Source organism: Anas acuta, chromosome 1 (assembly GCF_963932015.1).
Source record: "Anas acuta chromosome 1, bAnaAcu1.1, whole genome shotgun sequence".
Taxonomy (NCBI): Eukaryota; Metazoa; Chordata; class Aves; order Anseriformes; family Anatidae; genus Anas; species Anas acuta.
Window position 1 is genome coordinate 149,162,691 of NC_088979.1, and position 20,123 is coordinate 149,182,813.

The 20,123-nt window shown below is 41.4% G+C and overlaps 1 protein-coding gene across 2 annotated transcripts in view; it reads right to left on the bottom strand.

Moving 5' to 3' along the window:
- Positions 1-2,338: 2,338 nt before the first annotated feature.
- LARGE1 (LARGE xylosyl- and glucuronyltransferase 1) overlaps positions 2,339-20,123 on the bottom strand; it is a 282,272-nt gene continuing 264,487 nt past the window's right edge. For both annotated transcript variants that reach the window (XM_068664913.1, XM_068664920.1), the window contains 3 exons: positions 15,256-15,402; positions 9,972-10,167; positions 2,339-5,493 (listed from right to left, as the gene is read on the bottom strand). In XM_068664913.1, coding sequence (XP_068521014.1) covers positions 5,296-5,493; positions 9,972-10,167; positions 15,256-15,402 — 541 coding nt within the window. In that variant the 3' untranslated portion in view covers positions 2,339-5,295. The remainder of the gene's footprint in view (positions 5,494-9,971; positions 10,168-15,255; positions 15,403-20,123) is intronic.

Consider the following 20,123-nt stretch of genomic DNA (forward strand, 5'->3'; position numbering starts at 1 on the left):
CATACTCACTGGAGTTGCAGAAACTTGGCTGCTTTCTTTTCCTAGAATTGAATTAGTTTTGGAGCTAACAAAGATGCATTTTTATTTTTTTATTTTTTTTTTTCACTCCTACCATCTAATATTTTAGACCTTGTTGAAGTTCATAAATAATGATGCTCACCCCACTTGCTGAGCTTGCTGTGTTCTGCTGCTGCACTGAAACCTGAGGAACACCCATACAATATCTGGCAGCGCAGCAAGGAATCTCTTGTGCAGTGCCTAAGAGTAATATCTCTGCTGATTTGCCAGGGCTCCCTGTGCTGGTGGTCATTAATCTTTCTCAGCCAAAAATGGATGGGGCTATTAGGCAAGCTGGAGTAATGGGGGAAACTGGCAAGACACAGGAGAAAATGCATTATCTTCTGGATAGAATTGCATGTAAAAATAAGAACATTAAAAATGTATTTTTCATATTTAATTGGGCGACGTATGATTATACCTACCAGAAAATAATGTGCAATGTGTTTTGTGCAGGGTATTTATAAAACTGTTCAGCTGTGCTAGGGCCTTATTTTCCCCTGAGGACAGAAATAGTAACTAAAGTCCTGACAAAGTTTTTGTGTTTTTTCTTCTAACACAGGGCTTACTCTGCTGCAATAGCTACTGCAAATAACCCTACAAAGTGCCTCCACTTGTTGCAGTATCAAGAAAATGCAGTTTATGATTTACATACAAACCACATGAAGCCTACCAGGTAAAAATTCAGCACTTTAGAAATAATGTGATCACATCTGATTTTCAGTCTAACAAAAGCGGTGGAACCGCAGGTACATTGCTAATTCCTTTCTGTCACTGAATCCAAGATGATGATTACAAATAGAATAAAATTCACGAAAACGATATAGAACCAGATTGCTCACACGGGAAACTATCAAGGCTGGAAGGAATTACTTAAAGTAGAACTTGGAAAAAAAAATCTGATTGATACTACGGACTATTCAGAATACACAAAGACATTTTAAAATGGTAGATGGCAAATGGCCGATGACCCTTAGCCAGAAAATGCTAGGATGGAAATTACAGCCAAACATTTGAAGATATGTGCTGTAACAACAAAAAGAAATCATCGAAACATATCAGGGGGTTATAATAAGGCATTAGAAAAGGTACGAGTTACGGCCAAAACTTTAACTGCAGAGCCTGTTACATCAAAGGGAGAAGCATGAAAACAGAAATAGGAGAATTGGGTGCCAGCCAGGCAGCAGATTATTATTTGAAACAGTAATTATGTCTGAAACACAGCAGGATGTCAGAAGGTGCTGGGAAATACAGAGTTCAGACTTTGGTGCTGGAAGGGGCTTACAGGGATGAAAAGATTCTAGGGACTTGATTTTTGGAGTGGAGGGGAAAAGGGAGACACAGGACAGAATGTGTCAAGAGAAGACCCCCAGTTAGACAAACACAAGAATTCTGTAAGATTTTACAACTGACCCTTTGACTAGGAGAAAGTTAGCATTTAGTAAGAGTTAGGAGAAAACTTCTTCAGAACAATTAAAAAAAAAAAAACGAAAAAAAAACCTTTTTTCTGTTAAAGAATCAATGGTCTTAATTAAACTGAAAAAAAAAAAAAAAGCCAACAACTCTGAAGTTTTGCTTTAGTAAAGAGTATCACAGAATCACACAGAATCACAGAATTTCTAGGTTGGAAGAGACCTCAAGATCATCGAGTCCAACCTCTGACCTAACACTAACAGTCCCCACTAAACCATATCCCTAAGCTCTACATCTAAACGTCTTTTAAAGACTTCCAGGGATGGTGACTCCACCACTTCCCTGGGCAGCCCATTCCAATGCCTAACAACCCTTTCGGTAAAGAAGTTCTTCCTAAGATCCAACCTAAAACTCCCCTGATGCAACTTTAGTCCATTTCCCCTCGTCCTGTCACCAGGCACGTGGGAGAACAGACCAACCCCCACCTCGCTACAGCCTCCTTTAAGGTACCTGTAGAGAGCTCTCAGATTAAAAGTGGAAAGGGCTTAAAAATAGCCATGGAATATGGTATTCCCTTAGATAAATGAAAGACAAGGAAATGTTGGTATGACTGAACTGGAGATTTTTGAAGTTATTCAGACCAAATAGAGAACCTTCAGAGAATGGAAATCAAAACTTGGTAAACCTGAAAGGAAGGTATGTAATAGTTAGGATGGATTTGAGCAAGCAAAGAGGGAATTTGAAGAGCAAATAGTAGGAAGTTAAAATGGAAAATGCATGTTTGCTTAGTACACCAAAAGCAGAAAACTGGAGAGAACCAGTAGGCCACCCCAAACAATAAGTAGAGGGAACAATTAAAGACAGTAAGGACATTGACAAGAATCTAAATGATTTATTTGCATCAGTCTTCACCAGAGATGGTGTTTGACTGGTATCTAAATGAGGGACTCACACTTTCCAAATAACAAAGATAAGGAGAGGTCATAGACTGAAGACTCAAGAGAAAAGCTGGTGGAACAAATCAATAAATCAAAGGCATTAAGTCACCAGATTTATCTGACATTTCTTGAAGACTCCAGGAGAAATATGAGAATTAAGAAACAAAATTCCTAGCAAATACCTATTACAGCAGAGGACTAGCAGACAGTGTTGTAACTGTGTTGGGGATTTTTGTTGTTGGTGGTTTTTTTTTTTCACGGTGTTGGAGGAGCCCTGGCAGTTCAAGACAGGTAAGTAAGCCTAATTTGCTACCACATGAATTGGCTGAAATGTGTTAAAAAACCCAAGCCCCACATCTCTCAAATTAGGAAGCACACACAAACGTGATGTGACAGAAACAAGTCAGCACCATATCCATAAGGAAAAAAATGGGCTCTTTGAACCTACTACCAACCTTTGAGCTGTTTACAACAGACTGCAAATCTAAGCCTATCCAGGAGTTCCCACAACTTGCTGCACAAAGAGGCAAGGTACAAATGATTACCTCCCAGCTCCCCCATCTGCATCTCAGGACCACTGAGAAGAAAATAATATTCACATTGATAATGACATGCCCAAACTACCTACAGGTCCACGCTACAGGTTATGCAGTTGTAGGCAACCCAGTCCATCCTTGGGCAACATTGTTAAGCCAAGAAGAAATGTACACCTGGAAATGAGTTTTCAAAATATATGAAACATAACGGTGGCCCCACTGAAACTCTGTTGTATGTAGGCACAACAAGACTTCAGCCCCTTCTAGGATTGGCTTTTGATAACTTTTTGCACATTAGCTAATCATCATGGCTCTGTGCAGCAAGGTTCTCATTCTCATTATGCGCAGTGACCTGGGCCCTTAATGGTGAGCAATACGGGACTTGGTGAGTTAAGATTTTTTTTTTTAAAATATATCTTAGCCAGGACTGACTGAGCACTCATTTCACTTCTTCCCAGATCTTCAAAGGTTTTTATGTAAATCTTTACATAAAGCCATTAAGAACCAAAGAAAAGCACTTTGGAAAATTATGCATTGATGTATTCTTACGCAGCCAACACTCCCAGGGGAAAAGGTAGTAATTGCACATAGCCTCCCGCCCCTTTTTATTTCTTGTCAAAGATGTTGCCTTTTTTGGCTTTTCTTATATATACACAGCATGATGAACTGATATTTGTAGTTTAAATGTCTGGTTTAACAGCGTGGTTTCCACTGTAACAAAAAGCTCTCACGAAATGTCAGGTTAGAAATAAAACCAAGCTCTAGAGGGATGAGTTGGGGAAGAAAGTAGAAGGTCCAGTGGCTGAAAAACAAAATGGAACAAAGTGAACAGAACACAATGTGGACCCATTTCCCAGTTCAGGCAGTGGTATTGGTACATGTGGTTGTACAGGAATCTGGGGAAAGGAGAGAGACACATTTCTCACTGAATCATTTCTGCTTTCTCTATTAACATTGCAACAGAAATTACAAATAGCCCTGCAAGGGGTAGTGCATTAAACCTCAGCTCCTCATCCAATGTAAACACAACATTAATACTGAAAGATAAAGAAAACGGTAAAAAGTCCAGTGTCTTGTTTTCTGTGTTTTGCTTGTTAAGTTTCCTGTCCACCCTCCAGAATATTCCTGTGTGTATTGAAGTTGTGAACTTGACCAGCCCACATTCAAGCAAACAATCACACTCAGATTCCCAACATAAACTTTTCTCCCTCGAATGGGGAGTTTATTCCTAACAGTTCTGCTCCTTTTATTTATAAACTCCTTTAACGAAGTAGTTCTGAGACCTTGTAGCAGGCAGCAGGAGAGCACCCAGGCTACGAGTTGTCGCGCTTATATTCCCTGTTCAGCAAAGTTCACGTAAAGCCCAAGGCCCAGTGCCTTCACGGATGGGCATGCACTGAAATGAGTCTATGAATCAATATCCCCCCGCACAACATGCCTTCTAGGCAAAATCCAATTCTTGCCTAAAAAAGATAAAGAGTTACAACCAGGCCCTTTATTTTACGAGACACATATGAACACGTTGCTCTGGTGAAAACAGACCTTACACTAACAGGTTTTGTTCACTTTCGGGCAGAGCTACTGATCTTCTTTACTGGACCACCAGAACTGAAGATGGGAAAGAAACACAATGGAGACATTTCCTTGGCAAGGAAAGGAACAGCATTTAGGACTGGGGAAGAGGCAGGGCAGGGCATAAGGGATTTTCCTGATAAAACGTAACTAATTTGAGCATAAAAGACCAACTGATATCATGTACACACCTAAACCTGTAACACACCTTCCCTGGAGTGCAGTATTGTACAAGTGTCCCCTTCATTTTCAAGGCTAATTCAGACCTTTGGCTCATCCTGCATTTACAAGGTCATCCATGTTAAGAGGGCCACTGTGAACGTTCACAGGTGAAAGTTCCCTTTCAGAGTAGTGCAGATTTGAAATTCACAGGACAGCGACCCGAAGATCTTCCTTTACAGATAAAAAGCATGTCAAATTATTAAATAGCAACATGAAATCCTATATTCTGAAGGTCTGTCTTTGCTCTGCAGTTAAGAGAACAGAGTGCATTCCCAGCCCATGCCCAGTCCCCACCTCTTGCAGTACAGCAGGCGTGTAGCCGGCCCCTCTTGTTGACACCTCACAAATGCTAAAGCTGAAAGGCCTGGGGTGGTTGGGGAAGGGGCTGATGAGCACAGTCTGAAGACATGTCACTTCAAATTTCTACTGTTAGAACTGCCAGGTATGATAAAAAAACTGAAAGTATTTCTCAGTTCGAAGTTTGAAGACCAGGCCTCAAACGTTGAGTGGCTCCTCCCTTCAGTGTCTCTGTTTCCTCTAAAATGGGCTCCGCTGTGCTAGCTGTTGTTCTCTGCCGTGAGATATTTGAGAGCTGCAAAGCCATAGTGACGTGACATGTCCTGCTGGAACTCCTCCTTCAGGGTCTTGAGACAGATGCGGTATTGCTTGTTGGAGCGAAACTTGGTGATGTCGAAGCTGGGGGCATGCGGCATGTGGATCATGTAGGCGTTGGGCAGCACCGTGAACTCGTACTCCTGGGGGAGAAAGACACCAGCTGTGAGGGGTGTTCCTGAGCCCTCCTGCAATGCACCTCTCTCATGCCTCCACAGTCAAACACATTCTGTCATGCAACAGTTCACTGTAGGTCTCAAGAACAGCTAACCTATACAATTATGCCAAATAACCCTTTTTGTGTTTATGAAGGACCTACCTTGTCTTTGAAAATGTTTTACTCCATATAAACCAAATAACAGAGAAATGGTGCTAAAGACATTTCTGACGTCATGTCTGCAGCACAGATGTTTGACAGTAGTGTGCTTACAACCAACTATGAATGCACACAGCTTGAGTTTCAATTGTGCTTGCAAAAGCATGCTTTCCCCCCTGTAATTCATCTTTCGTCGGATGCTGGAATAAGCAATATTTAAAAAGGGACACCTTGCACTACCTATGTAACTTTGCCTGTATACTTACAGCAACAAAACTGTCCCAGACTATTTATAAACTTGAAGTAGTGGGAGAATATGGTGCCTTTTATAGGCTGAGTGTGAAAATGGACCTGCTAATTTCATATGCTTTGAGAAGATTTCTCTTCAGATTGTATAAATCTTGGAAAGGTTTTAAACAAATTAACTTCACAAAGTATGAGATATTGTGCTAATTCCTCTGCTCCTCTGTAACTGCTTCACTAATTCTGAAGAAGGTTTTTGACATTTTTTGTTGCTAAAAACTATGATTCATCCGTGTTTCAATTACTCTTATTAGATTTGCTCCATTTTTGTAATTAAATATATGATTGATCATTTGAGACAAAGCTAGATAAAAAGTGCTTCATAGGAAAGTTGGAAAGTCACAAGTGTAGGATGCACAAGAATGTGGTATGTGGTCCCACATAGGATGTGCAAGAAGGTATGTGGTCCCACAAAAATCTGGACAGGAAAGGGATGCGAACCTCAGCATTCTGTAGCCAAGTGAAGTACCCTATCAGCTGAGGCTATGCTAGCTATTTTCTTTTGTTAAATTTCAGAAAGTCTGAGTTTGTATGGGATGCAAATGATGAGCCACTTCAAAGCCTCTGCAAGCACACTGGCTACTCTTCATACCCAGTTTCTATTTACAACTGTTTTTGCACTGCCTTATTAACCATCTCTGTGTAAGATGGTGAACAACCACAGAGCTTCTGCAGAGCATGCTGGCTTTAAAAGACATGGAGCTGAACTTCTGGTTTGCAGCCCTGTGTAGATTTAGGAGTCTGTGCTGGGACACAGATTAATTACCTGCAGTGGAGAGGCAGGATATTCCAAAATATTTTGTTAGGGAAAGAGATTTATGGGAGAGAACACACTTGAGCTAATAATCACTAGGGTTTTCACCTACAGATAGTCCTTCACCTAACAAGCTACAATCAATGAGAAGAGACTGAAAACTGCTGGATGATGGTGCTACCAGAAACCAAGAGTTTGAGCAACACAGCCCCACATGAAGTTACAGAAGCTGCAGTGCTGTCCCAGAAACACTTAGGAAACAGTAGCATCTGTTGGACAGTGCAGATGCAGCTGTGTGGCTGCTCCTTTCTCATTATGGGAGTGCCTGTTCCCTGCCAAACAGTGCTACAGAGTAAATCTTTGTGCCAAATGACAATGCTATCATACATGGGAACGGGCCCCTGTGAGCTTCTGTTTGGGATGACGAGTGTACAGGAAGAGCAAAATATTCTGATGCTCACAGGCAGAACTCATTTAGCTGGAAGAGGCTTGGAACTAATGGGGAATCAAACACAAAAACAAAGGCTGCCATAATGGAATGAGGAGAGCTGATGAACAACAAACTACATAACTTCTCTGCAGGACCTTAACATTAAGGGCTGAATCTGCTGAGGAAGAAAAACGCCCCTCATACAATCTTTTCTCTTTTGCATTTCTTTCTCTGCATCTCAAGTCTGCTGTCTTGCAGATCAAAGACTTTCTATGCTCTGAAACGTAAATGGTCTGCAGAGCAGTGCTCCCATCCCTGAAAGGCCTTCAGCCACATAACAGTGTGCCAAAAATGTAAGCCCCTTTGAAAGATGCTGGGCTGGGGTCCTGGAAAAAGAGATGCTCACTGTCTAGTTCCACAATCACTGGAAGAGTAGGGAAAGGTTTCCTAATGGCCCATCTCTACTGTAAGAAAACATTCATTGAGAAAGCAAAGCACTCTCAGGAACCTCTGTCCTTATCTCACAGGTTATAAATGCTTTAGACAGAGACTGTCATTATCCATATATTTGTACAACATCCAGCTCAGCGGACATCTCCATGCCCCCAGAATAATAATGACGATTATCTCCACACTGTGTGCTCCTCTGAAGGATGGTAGTGGCACAGGTCCTTGGTGAGGTGTCTCCCACAGTCTGTTTGACACACGCAGTTATAACTTGCAGTTGCGAGGAGCAGGGAAATAATTCAGCTAAGCAGATGTTTTGTCTGCTGATAATGGAGCCAGCCAAACAGCTTGCAGCAACATGATCCATGAATGCCCTGAAGCCAAAGGGATGCCTTATGGGTGCTTGGTGCAGCATTTCCTCCTTTTTATGGAGGGGATGTTGCCCCATTCATCACAATTCCTTCCTTCTAACCTAAGCAGCAGCCAGGCAAAGGAGACAGAACTCAGGAGATTGATCAAAATTTGCAACAGAGTGGCTGGGAGATCAAAGCTCCCTAAGGAAAAAGACTAAATAAACTCCAAACAGGAGCACATTTGAATTTACTGTGAGGAAAACAGAACAACAAGGTAGTCCAGCATATTTTGGTCTGGATCAGGGAATTTGATATTTCTAGCTGACATAGGGAAAAATAGCATGTCCCCTCCAGCCTGATTTTGTGAGAAAACAGGCCAATACCCAAGTTGCTACAGATGAAAATTAAACTTCTTTTCAAAGTGAGAATTTTTTTAAGGCTGGAAGAGTGAGAAAAACAATTCCCCAACTGAGTTAGTTCCATCCCAATGGCCTTTTTAAATACCTGTGCTATGATCAACTTTGAAAAATTTTCCAATTTCCTATGTGTGAGTCTGTATGCTGAGCAAATGTCTCTGAGCAGAGGAGTTAAATCATGAGTGCTAGATGAGAGTGGCCAGTTGGAATGTAAGCCCTGATAGCCAGATTAACAAATAAATTATTGCATTGTCACTCTCCACAAACGATAGTTAATTAATTAGTGTTTGGACAGTGCACTGGAAAATTAAAGTGCTATAGCAAAGCATTACTATTAATAATAACATAACGGACAATCTTTGGTAGGGGTCTGTAATAATTTCTTTCATCAACATAAGTAGGCACAAATTAGTTTGCAATGCCCTTTTTCAAACAGAGGGCAAGTGGCAGGTAGACCAAGCTGGCCATGTGGTTTTGTAAGCAGTAGAAAATAGCCCTCCCGTATGCCTGCCTTCATCAAAAGCACTGTATCATGCACCCCAAAGATACAGTCTCCCAGTAACCTGCTGTATGTCTTGTGCTGCTCTGCTTTCTGCAAGCTGCTAACAGTTGGGCAGAGAGGCATCAGCTGTATCCCAGACCCAAGTCCTCACAGCAGAAGCATATCCCACTAGCATAGTGGGATACAGCTGGCTAAAATTATTTTCAGATACCATGAAATGCCACTGGTTCAAAAACTGGAAATGAAATCGAACTGAAAAAAAAAACAAACAGCAAACTAAAGAGAACTGCCATGACCCAGCCCCTGCTGATTAATGCACTGGTTAGCTTCACATCCAAGAACAGCAGGGATGTGCAAACTCTGCCATTTCAGTGCACAGCAACACCAGACTCCCATGGAGCCATAACCAGTGCCAGTCTAAAGATCTAGGTCTGTGACAGGGACCTTGGCAGCTCTGAGAGCTCTGGTGCCAGGCTGGGACTCTCGAGGTCTCTCTGCATCCTTGTTCTTTATATTCTGTCCAGCAGTGCCATCCCAAGCCACAAATCCAAGAGGCAGACAGCCCAAGGATCAAATACCTGGATCCTCTGGAGTTTGCTGCTGCATAGTTGGAGACTTTGGAAATGTGAAGACCTTGGCTTTGCAGAGATGTGCTGTAAATCTGGGCTAGAAATTGAAGATCCTTGACTTGGATTCTGTTTAAGATTGCTTTTTGAATCTAAATTAACAATTGGGACTCACCAACCTCTGTTTAACTGAAAAGTTTCCAGCCAGATCTATAGGTCTATGGACCCCACAGTAGGTGATTAGACTGATAACAAGTGCTGCAGTACTTGGGCACACTGCTGGGCAGGAAGAACTGTGTCACTCTGAGACAACAGCTTTCTCAGCACTGACAAATGAACTAAGGAGACTCAGTACTCTTTTTAATGCTTGATAAGGACTAAACTGAGCTCAAAAAAGCACTCATTAAGGAGCTCAGTAAGGCCAGGTGAGCACTTTGGCAATGCAGAGCTTGAAGCCTTTCTACAGAAGGTGGATTTCTTCTAACAACCCTGCCGCCCGCCCCTGCATGAGTTATGCAGGCATCATCTCCTCACCTGTGCATCCAGTTCCATGATGTGAGCCACTTTGTTCCAGCCAAATCCAACAAACCGCCTGTCATACTCTGGGCAGTCCTTCCTCACAACAACGTATGGCTCGAAGTCTGCTTCCCACTCAACGCGGTAGGGGGTGGTGGCTGTTCGCCACTTGGCAAAGTTCGTTGGCGCGTGCCCTTTTGTCCAGACGTGATACCTTCAACAGACATAAATGGCACGGACACGGGGAGGCAATTAAACAGGATGCATCTTGGCGAGGCTACAAAATGTTACTTGTTAGATAAAGCGCTCGAAAATAAGGACATTAGCTTACAGTTCACATCATCGTTTTCAGGACGTATCAGAGGCAATTTCTAGGACTGTTTCCAGCACGCTTCCCAGAGCCTCTGTGTGCTTGATGCTTAAACAGATCTAGCTGGTGAAGGATGGTGTGAAAACACTACCTAATGCTAACGTGAAAAACAATTACAAAACACGCAGACAGTTCATCTGCACTGCAAAGTGCTGTGTCTCATTCCTAGCAACCAAGTGGCTGCATCAGTGCTCTAAAATCAGCATGAAACCCTGCAGCTCACATAAGGCCCTGAAAATTAGCTATTTCTACACCACAGTGACATTCACGATCTGTTTTGTATGTAATTTTATAATTTGTATGAGAGACACCTGCAGCTCTGGATAGACGTTCCGTTTTATTAATTACTGTTATTACTATGGCAGGAGATAAAGTGCATAATTAAATTAATAAGTAAAATATCACACAAAGGCATTTCTGCTGCACTTTCTATATTGTGGGGGGTGCCCGTGTGATCCTGAGTAAGGTAATCAATTTGATTTACAGAAAAAGATCCTTTTATACTTCGTTAATCTTGTTTAGGTCACAGCAGGTCCCTTCCAAGCACAGCTTGAATCCACCCCATTAGTGGCAGGGTCAATGATTCTCTCGCCCACTTACTCTTCTTACACCTTTCCAAAAATCAATGAGACAGGCTCTTTCTGCAGACTCATAGATTAAATAATGAAACAAAGGCATAGCAGGCCATCTGTATTACAATGCTCTGAGATGTGTAACAGAAGGGGCAAAACAAACATCCTGCCAGTTTGTAATGTAAGGTACATTGAATTCACGGGGATGACTCATGTGCTCAAAGTGAAGAGGTTTAAGCTTTAACTATTTGTAGAACTGGGACCTGGATTCTCATACTGTCGCAAGCTATCGTTAAAAACAGAGATGTAAAATCACAGCCCAAGAGTTTCTACTTTGGCTGTATACTCATATAGCTTATTGCTGGACAAACAGAGAACTGCTCAGCTTCACTGACTCTCCTTGGTCAGGGGCAGTGTAGGAGGACAGGATTATTACAACTGCACTGGTGTCCCAAGTAACCTATGGTCCTTTGGAAGCTGCATTTCTAAGTTGTAAACAGGTTGCATCACTTTCAGATATCTGCCTTGGGGACCAGGAAAAACAAAGCCCGTCTGTACTAAAAAAAACTGACAGTGAATGAATTAACCAGAGCTTATTAGAAACCAGTGCAGGATTCAAAAAGATTACAATCCTTGAAGGCCTTTGGAACCATCTCCAAAAAGCCCATCCCTTTTCTGGAAGTGACTAGGTCACTAATGACCAGCTATCTATGATGGAAAAAATATAATCACAATATAGAGCTTAAAATGATACGGGATTGTGGACGATGCTCTAACATCCTACCTCCGGCATTTTGAAATTAATTATGATAATAACAATAATGACTACTAAACACTCATGAAGTGATTTGTATCTTCAAAGCCCCATGCAAACTTTAGTTAATTGAGAGATTCCTGCAGAGAAACAGGCAAATGCTTCTGTTCCTCTAGTAACACTCTCCTACTGATTAAAACAGCAGGGCTAACAGGACACTAGCCATAAAAACATCCCTTACTTTTGACCCTTTTCAGGGTTAGCAATGTAAGCAGACACAGCAGCTCAGGTATAACCTCTGTGAGTGGAGAGAGTGGACCAGCAGGAAAAATTAAATCATGGGGAGCAGACAATGAAGAGAGGACAGAGAAGTGAGAGTAGAAAGAGAAAAATCAGAAAGGAAGGAATAGACCCAACCAAACCAACCAACCAACCAAAAAAAAAAAAACAGAGATCTTTTACTTGCCTCTTTAGAGCAACTGATGGGAGTGGAGGGAAAGTGGCAGACAAAAGGGTAGCTAAGGTCAGGACAAATAGGAATCTGAGTATAGAATGCTCAAGTAAGGTGTGAACACACTAATTGCAATGGAATAATCAGTCGGGAAGTTGGAATTGTGAGTTCAGGATTACATACATACATGTACATAAAATATGGGTCTAAATATATATACATATAATCTGCTGGAGCTAGGTCTTGGCCAATGACTAATCATCACATGAAATGAACTGCAAAATCAGAATATGCAGACACCATTACATGGATGTCCTTGCAGGGGAAGCTACCATAAAAGAGTGAGTCATTTCCAACAGACTTTATTCTCAGTGATGCAGTTGTGAGAACTGGTTCACTGTCTGTATTGGTCTTCCATCATCAGGACAAATGAATAAATGTAGCTCTCCCACTCAGAGCCTTCTCACCCAAGATTTAAACACACATTGAATTTTAAGGCCACACTCAATTTCACAGATTTTTGGGAGAAGTCTCTCTTTGTCAAAATAGTGACCAAGGCATTTTCAATCCCACTGGTAATTTTGAAAAATCCAATCCAAATCATTTGGTCTTTGTGCAATGATGATGAGTTTTTTTCCCATGGTTCATAGAAAACATCTACACAAAAAAAACATAACTGTTCTGGGTCAAATGTTTCATCTTACTTTCTATATCTGTTGCTTTTTTTCCAAAATACGACTTCAAAACTACAGCAAACTTTGCTGAAGTTAGCAAAGTGAAATTGTTATTCTTCTCAGAGTGTTCTTCCTCCCTGCCCTGTCACTCAAAGCTTCACGTTTCACTGAGAAAAATGTTTTGGTGAAAGAAAAAACTTTCTCAGCTCTGTTCTCAGATGCTTAAACATTTTGCTGGATTGTGGATGCAATCAGTTAATTAGTTAATCAGTCGTTGCTGGTTATGTTTTCTCAATATGATGCATCTTCTACCAGCTGTGGTTTTCCTCGTGCCTGAAAGCTGTGTCGGCAGCACATTCGTGGTTCATCAGCTATTACCCAGCCATGAAGCAGGCACATCCTCAGGAGGCACAGTCACAGCCAGCACCTGCACACGAAGCCATCAAGCTGGGACAGAGCATCCCACTGCTGCGGAGAGTTTCCATGCAGCACACCCTGTCAGCCACAGATGCTCACACGTCTTCCTTTTCCTTTTGGTGGTGACTGGGGGATGTAATTGAGAGCCGTTTTGTACTCCTTAGCTGCCCAGAGGTAGAAAAGGTCACCATTTGGAAAAGAGGTGACAAAAGCAATTTCAGTGAGGGAAAGATTGTAATCTACCGTGTGGTGTGAGGGACTGGGATGCTGCAGGCACTCTCAGCAATCACTGTCACAGCAGTCCTCCCCAGTTCACTCCCACCCGCTCAGCCTTCGAATTGCAGCATTATTAAAGCACCTTGAAGGTGGAGGTGGAAATTCTCGGCCCAGATCACAGCTGCTTTGTGGCTGTTGATAGATTTGAACAATGAAACGAGCCAAAGCAAACTAGGGAAGCATTTGTAAAACGTGTCCTACATTAATATGCAAACCAGCTACAGTTTGCATGTCCTTCAGTTCTTTTTTAACCTTGCTCTGGCAAAACTCCCACTGATGTTAAAGAGATTTTTGCCTGAGTGAGACTTGAGAAAGGAGGTGCAAATCTGGCTGTGTGCGGAACATGCCAACATGCTGAATAGCTTGAAGATGAAATCTGTAGTGGAAGGCCACTGCTGTGCAGGCTGAAAATTTGACTGCTGGTGGAATGTAACAGCTGAAAATCCTGAGGGTGTTATTTTCCACTGGAAGGATTTTTTCTTTCAACTATGGGAGAAACAATTACTCTCTATCAACAAATTTCTTGTTAATTTGTCTTTGACTGCTAAGGAATGATGGGGGAAATATGCTTGCTCTATCAGTAACCTTAAGTAATTTTCCAGAGATGGGCATGCCTCCCTAATATCTCAGTCATCTCGAGCTTCTATTTCAAGGTAGTCATGGGTACCGGTAGGGTCAGAATTGTGTTTTCCAGGCTCACACAGGCTGTCTGCTATGATGTCTACATAAAGCTACATGAGAGAAGGGTGGCTGCTGCAATGAGAGCCGTGCATAACGCAGTGAATAGAAGTATGGTGAGGAAAGCTCTAATGTAAGAAAAGGATGGAAGATGTGATAAAGAACTGTGCTGGCTGTGGATAACACTTAGTGTTTTCATAGTTCTTATCTCTAGCTCTCAAAATACTGTATAAAGGAGAGGTGAACATTGTTACCTGCATTTCAGAGACGGAGAACAGAGATGTAAGAAATAACTGATTCGTGTAGCACCTCCCAGCAGGACACTAGCGGAGCTGGGACATGAACACAGGTTTCCTAAGCCCCCTCCCTGTGCAATATCATAAGGCCATATTGTACTCTTGCCATCACTATGATGCTTTACAAATGTCTGCTAATCAGACCTGACCACACACCCATGAGAGAGTTAACCCTTGGTTAAGTTGCGTTTTAAAACTGGAAAGTCTGACAGATAATAGAAGTGACTTGTTCACAGCAACAAAAGGAGTATAAGAGAGGAGCTCTGAATTTAGGTGTTCTTAATTTCTCAGCTTCTAGTCAGAGTATACTTTCACCTCTACATTGGGAAACTCTGGCTATTTAAGCAGCTGTTTCATACTTTCTAAGAGCACATGGCAAGCTTGTATTTGTTTTTCCAATCAGTCAGTATGAAACCAAACCAATGAGCAGAGAGAAATTATTTTTGGTCACATGAGGGACTCAGCTATCCAGATAGTATTTGGCAGCCAAAAAGGAAATTACACGCACATGAGTGTAATGGTCGCGCCTGATTTTGTAGAGCAATAAAGAATGACGAAAATAAAACAAATTCAATTTAACAATTGAAGTCCTTCAGTAGAGGAGTATAATACTAGATAAAATGCCGACCTTACAGATGGAATATATCCACATATGATTCTGTTCACTGCCTCTCTATGAAAAGGGAAAAAAATCCAATGCATTTCTTAATGGAGCTAGCTAGCTGACAGAAGAGAAAAATAAAATATTCACAGAACATCAAGAAAACTCTTTAGAGATAATGACCACAGGTTCAACGAAAGTACTTTCCATTACCTGAATGTAAAAAGGGTTCCCATGTCCAACATAGATAGCAGCTCTGCTTTTGACTTGGGGAAGGAGAGGCGGTAGCGTAGGGTCTCAAAAGCAGGTACAATCAGAGCTTTCTTGGTGTTAGCCAGGTCTAGCTGGATGACAGACTTCCTGGAAAAGAGAAAAAATTTGAGCAGAAAAATGTTAAACTGAGAAAATAACTTGGCATTTCAAAATAAAGAGCAGAGAATGGGCAGTTTGATACTGCAAAGGTAACTATGGCTCATATTCTTTCCCATAAATGCATTGTTTTTTTCCTCTGTTTTTGAATCTGCTACTCTGTGAGCAGGGAGAACAGTACAGTTCAAAAAGAGCTTGTGTGTTTGACAGATCAATGCCACCCTGCACGTCCAGGGATGCTCCGAGATGAACTAGGACTCTGAGTAGGGCCAACCTACCAGCCCTGTAAGAGAAATGCAGTTAAATCTCTTTATGTTTCTACATACATGGGAAAGAGCTGCCCATTCCATGGCAGTTCTAAAGAACTGGGTTTTATTCAGGACTTTACAAGGTGATGAATCAGAAAGTTTAGTTGCATATCAACCTAGCAGTTGTCTGGGTTATGCTGTGCCATCACATTTGCTTTTCACCTCTGCTTTAGAGCTCTGTGTGTCCTTTGAGGTATGTATTACCTTAGACCCCTTACGGACCAGATATCTGCCCTCAAGAATGCTGGCTGCCATGAAGGTTGATCTTTGTTCAAGGTAAGGCACAGATCTATTGCAAAAGGACATGGTGCAAATAACCACAACTGGAAATTAGCAGAAGTGTTTCTTTGTTATTGTTAATCATGTGCGTGGTAGCGTCTTGAGCTCGTAGTTCATTTGTGCTTGGCACTGTATGTAAGGCAAAGAGGTTGTTTGCTTCAGAGAAAGATTGCGCACTGGGTGCAAAGAGATACCTCACTTTTTGCCTTCTTTTGCTCCAAGTTGTTCAGCATGGAGACTTTTTCAGTGTGTGTGTGTGCATGCAAGCATACTGCATTTTGTGCAAAAAGGCCCTTCCAGACAGGGTCCTTAGGACAACAACTTAGCAATCTTACAGACTGCCTGCCAGACATGTTCTGTCTTTTCTTTCCTAGCAAACTAAAATTCAAAGAAAAGGAAATAGAAGTTCATTTTCCATCCCCTGACTGAATCTTAGCATGCTTGTCATTAGAAATAACTCTGTCTTGATTTTCCTTTCATTATCTTTATATTTCATAAGAGAAATATGCCTCTCTCTCCCTGTCAAAGTCAGTTCCCCTTAACAGGATTCACTGTCCTGGCTTTTATGCTACCGCAACAAGCAATCAAGGACAATGTTGACAAGCAAGAAACTCTACAGCCTTATAAGATGAAGGAATTGGGATCACTGTCATAATACTAGAAGGACCAAACAAACCACTTTTCTAAGGAATAGAATATCTAGCATGTATTTCTATTGCCATCAGAGAAGAAGAAAAAGAGCAGGTCTATTTAATAAAATCTGAATTTTAGAGAATTCATACCACCCTATGGGCCTGTTCTATAACAGAAAATCTGTTCCCAAAGCCTTACTGCAAAGTTTGCATTGTTTAAAGAACCCCTGCCACATTCCACTGAACTTTTCACAACTGAAGGATTTTAACAGTCTTATTATACCTTTTCTGTACTTTCCTTATTTCTTCTCCCTCACCATCACTAATGGCCAAGATATCTGCATGTAAAGAGATTAATCCTTTACAATCAGCCTCCATGACCTTCCAGAATCACTGAGCAGTGCCAGCATCCAGTCTTTACGATGCTTTTAATGCTTTTTCCTCTTCACACCTTCTCTGCAAGCAGGGTACACTAATACAGTTACTCTGACAACATCCCAGGCTTTCTGTACTCTATGCAATCTGTCAGACTTGAGCAGTGCAGCTTTGAGGATTCAGTGCAAGGAAGAAACAGGTGATGTTTGCAGCGATGCTCATCCTTTGGGCTCTGCAAGGGAAGAGCCACTTCCATTTATGGCTGCTGCTGTCTCTTTCACGGAGAGCTCAAACATCTCATGCAAAACTCAAGACCTCATCTCTGCCTGGCACTGTCCAAGGAGTAGGGGACAATCCTGTCCACCAAAGTTCACAGTCTGAAGTAGATCGAAGCTAAAGTAGGTATAGGTATTAAGCAAGGGTGTAAGGCAGAGTTGCATGTTACAACTAGTGTTGAGTGTGACTTACTTTCTAAAATATGGGAAACAAGCACAAAAATTATATGGGTATCAATAATCCTTTCATACACTCCCCAGTCATCGTCTGCAAATTTAAAACAGGTGTCAGAGGCTGAACTGGGCCTTAGATCTCTTGTTGGAAAGAACAGATGAAAATAGTTTTACAAAGAAAACCAACACAGAGTGAAAAAACTGATACTTGAGGCTGAAATCACGGTAACAGTCCAAGGTTAATATGGAAAAAAAGCAGAATATGAAAACAAGATGTTTGTAGCAGATGTAGTCAAACACAGAGAACCACCAGAGGTGCTTCAAGAGTAAAATGCAATGGGATAATCTTTGCAGAAATATTTTCAAGAGGTATGCGAGCATCTGAGGTGCATATTGTTAAGGCCAAAGGGTAGAGGTTCAGTAAAAGTGATATGGGAGCTGAGGGCAGCACTGATCTCTGAGTAGAACAGCCTGCTTTGGATGTGCACTAGATGACATAAAAGACTGACATAAGGTGAGGAAAGAATCAATGCTGATGTCCAGGTGCTGAACCTCAGTGACAGAGGACAACAGAGGTCATGTTAATTGTGATAAAGACAAGGGAGTTTTGGTAGAGAAAAGAACTCCTTCCATTTCCTTCTGATAAGAAGTTGGTGGTCTGCTCCTTGGACTCCCAACTGAAAATCTAACCTCTTCCTACTGAAAGCAAGTCTGTTTTTCCTTTCTGTGTGGTGCTGGTTTTTTTTTTTTTTTGTTTGTTTGTTTGTTTTTCCTTGTTTGAGTGGAGGTGCCATTTGCTGGTTGACTGGTTTTGTGGTACTTGGAATAGAAAATTTCCACTGTTAAATGTTGCAACGTATGTGGAATATAACATGAGGAACACATTAGGTTATTTTACAAACCAGCACTAGGGAAACTTTTTAATTCCTGCACTATTCTTGTGAGGGCTGTTGTTTGGATTCGGTAATATCAATCCTGTACCCATTTTCCTATATCTGTCCTTTTCCCCAAACCCCAAAATGAGGATATAAGATTTTATGATGAGGTTTCTCTTTGCTAGTGTTGTCCAGGAAACCGTTTCCCAGGCACCTTTGTGTTCAGACCCGATGTATGTCATTCTGACACAGTGAGGGTTGGGTTAAATTTCTAATCTACCAATCAACTCTATTTTTTTGTAAAGCATGGATGAAATGAACCTTAAATCACAAGAGTCTCCTCAGAGGTTGAATGAACTCCAGCATGTTGAGATCAATATTTTCATCTCCACAGTCTTTTCCAAAAATTAACAAATCAGTTTCATCCTCAAGTGGGCAGATAGTAGTATCATTCCTATTTCTGCTGGATAAAGAAGCTCAGATACAGAAATACTAATAACCTAATCCAAAAGCACTGAATTCAGAAAAAAATAAAAAAGTGTACATTAATTCCAATTATCTTCCACCATTAGGACCCTCAGTGATTAGGTCAAGATCAATGGACAAGGTAGTCATGGGGTTTGTTACATGAACTGAAGAGATGTCAGCCCAGTGTTAAATTCATCAGGACTTTCATCCTCTCTACAAAAGCAACCTTCAAAGGCACCCAACAAATAAAAATTAACAGGCACAACATGATGTGTGACTCTTTCTGAGATGCTAAAGAGCAACCAGAAATATTTCACAATTCATGTTACAAGGAAGAGGTCTAAAACCTATGGATAGGGTTTGGATGCAAGCTCCCAGTTTATGCTAATGTGTCCCTGGAAGCAAAGGGCATATTTTATAGAAATATGTCAGGAAAGAACTTTAGTGCTAGCTGTGACAACTGTAGATACCATAAAGAAGCAGCCTGTCTGGTTATTTTATGTTAGAAGAGCCTTTAGGATGACCCAAACACCTTACTTTTTGCAACCAGAAAGAGCCTTTAGCTCTGGGGCAATGACAAGATGACCTCAGTAACAAATGACTGAAGGTGACAAAAGACTTCTGCTCAGCACAGACCATAAAAACGCCTGAGTTTTGTAAACAGGAAGCCTTTAAATGATACATTTCTTCCCCTCTGTACTTTACAGGAGAGTAAGGTAGAACAAAAAGGGGTTTTGATGGAGATTAAAAGCATTGAAATGGCATTACTTAGCAGCTGTGAAAAAGCTCAATTAACATAAATCTAAGTGCTAGCAACAGATACCTAGAGGGACTGGTTACCACCAACTTCTCCTTCAAAACTGGCTGCAATTCTTCACATACAACGCCTTCAAAACAGGTTGGAAATGTTTTTCAAAATTCCTTTCTCTGAGAATACATACTCTGTAGAGACACAGTATACAATATATGCTGCTTGCAAGCAAGATGGAGTTGTCTGGCTCGTTCTGTATAAAGCAGCACCTGAAATACCAGACTACATCTTTTTGCTTATGGTTTTTCTCTCTGAGGAAATGAAGATGATTATATGTATATGACTCTTTACCAAACAGTAGCTGCCATTCCAACAGGCGGCGCTGATCAGCTACCTGAAGGAGCTGTGGGAACAGTCAATGTGGAAATATACAACATATCTGTATTTAAAATAATCTCATTGCACCTCCCTGCTATTTTACTCAGAAAAATCATTACTGAAAAAGCAACCAAAGACTCTAGTTGTGCCCCCCCACCTCCAATCCAGTCCCATTTTAAAGAGCTGGAAGTAGCAGA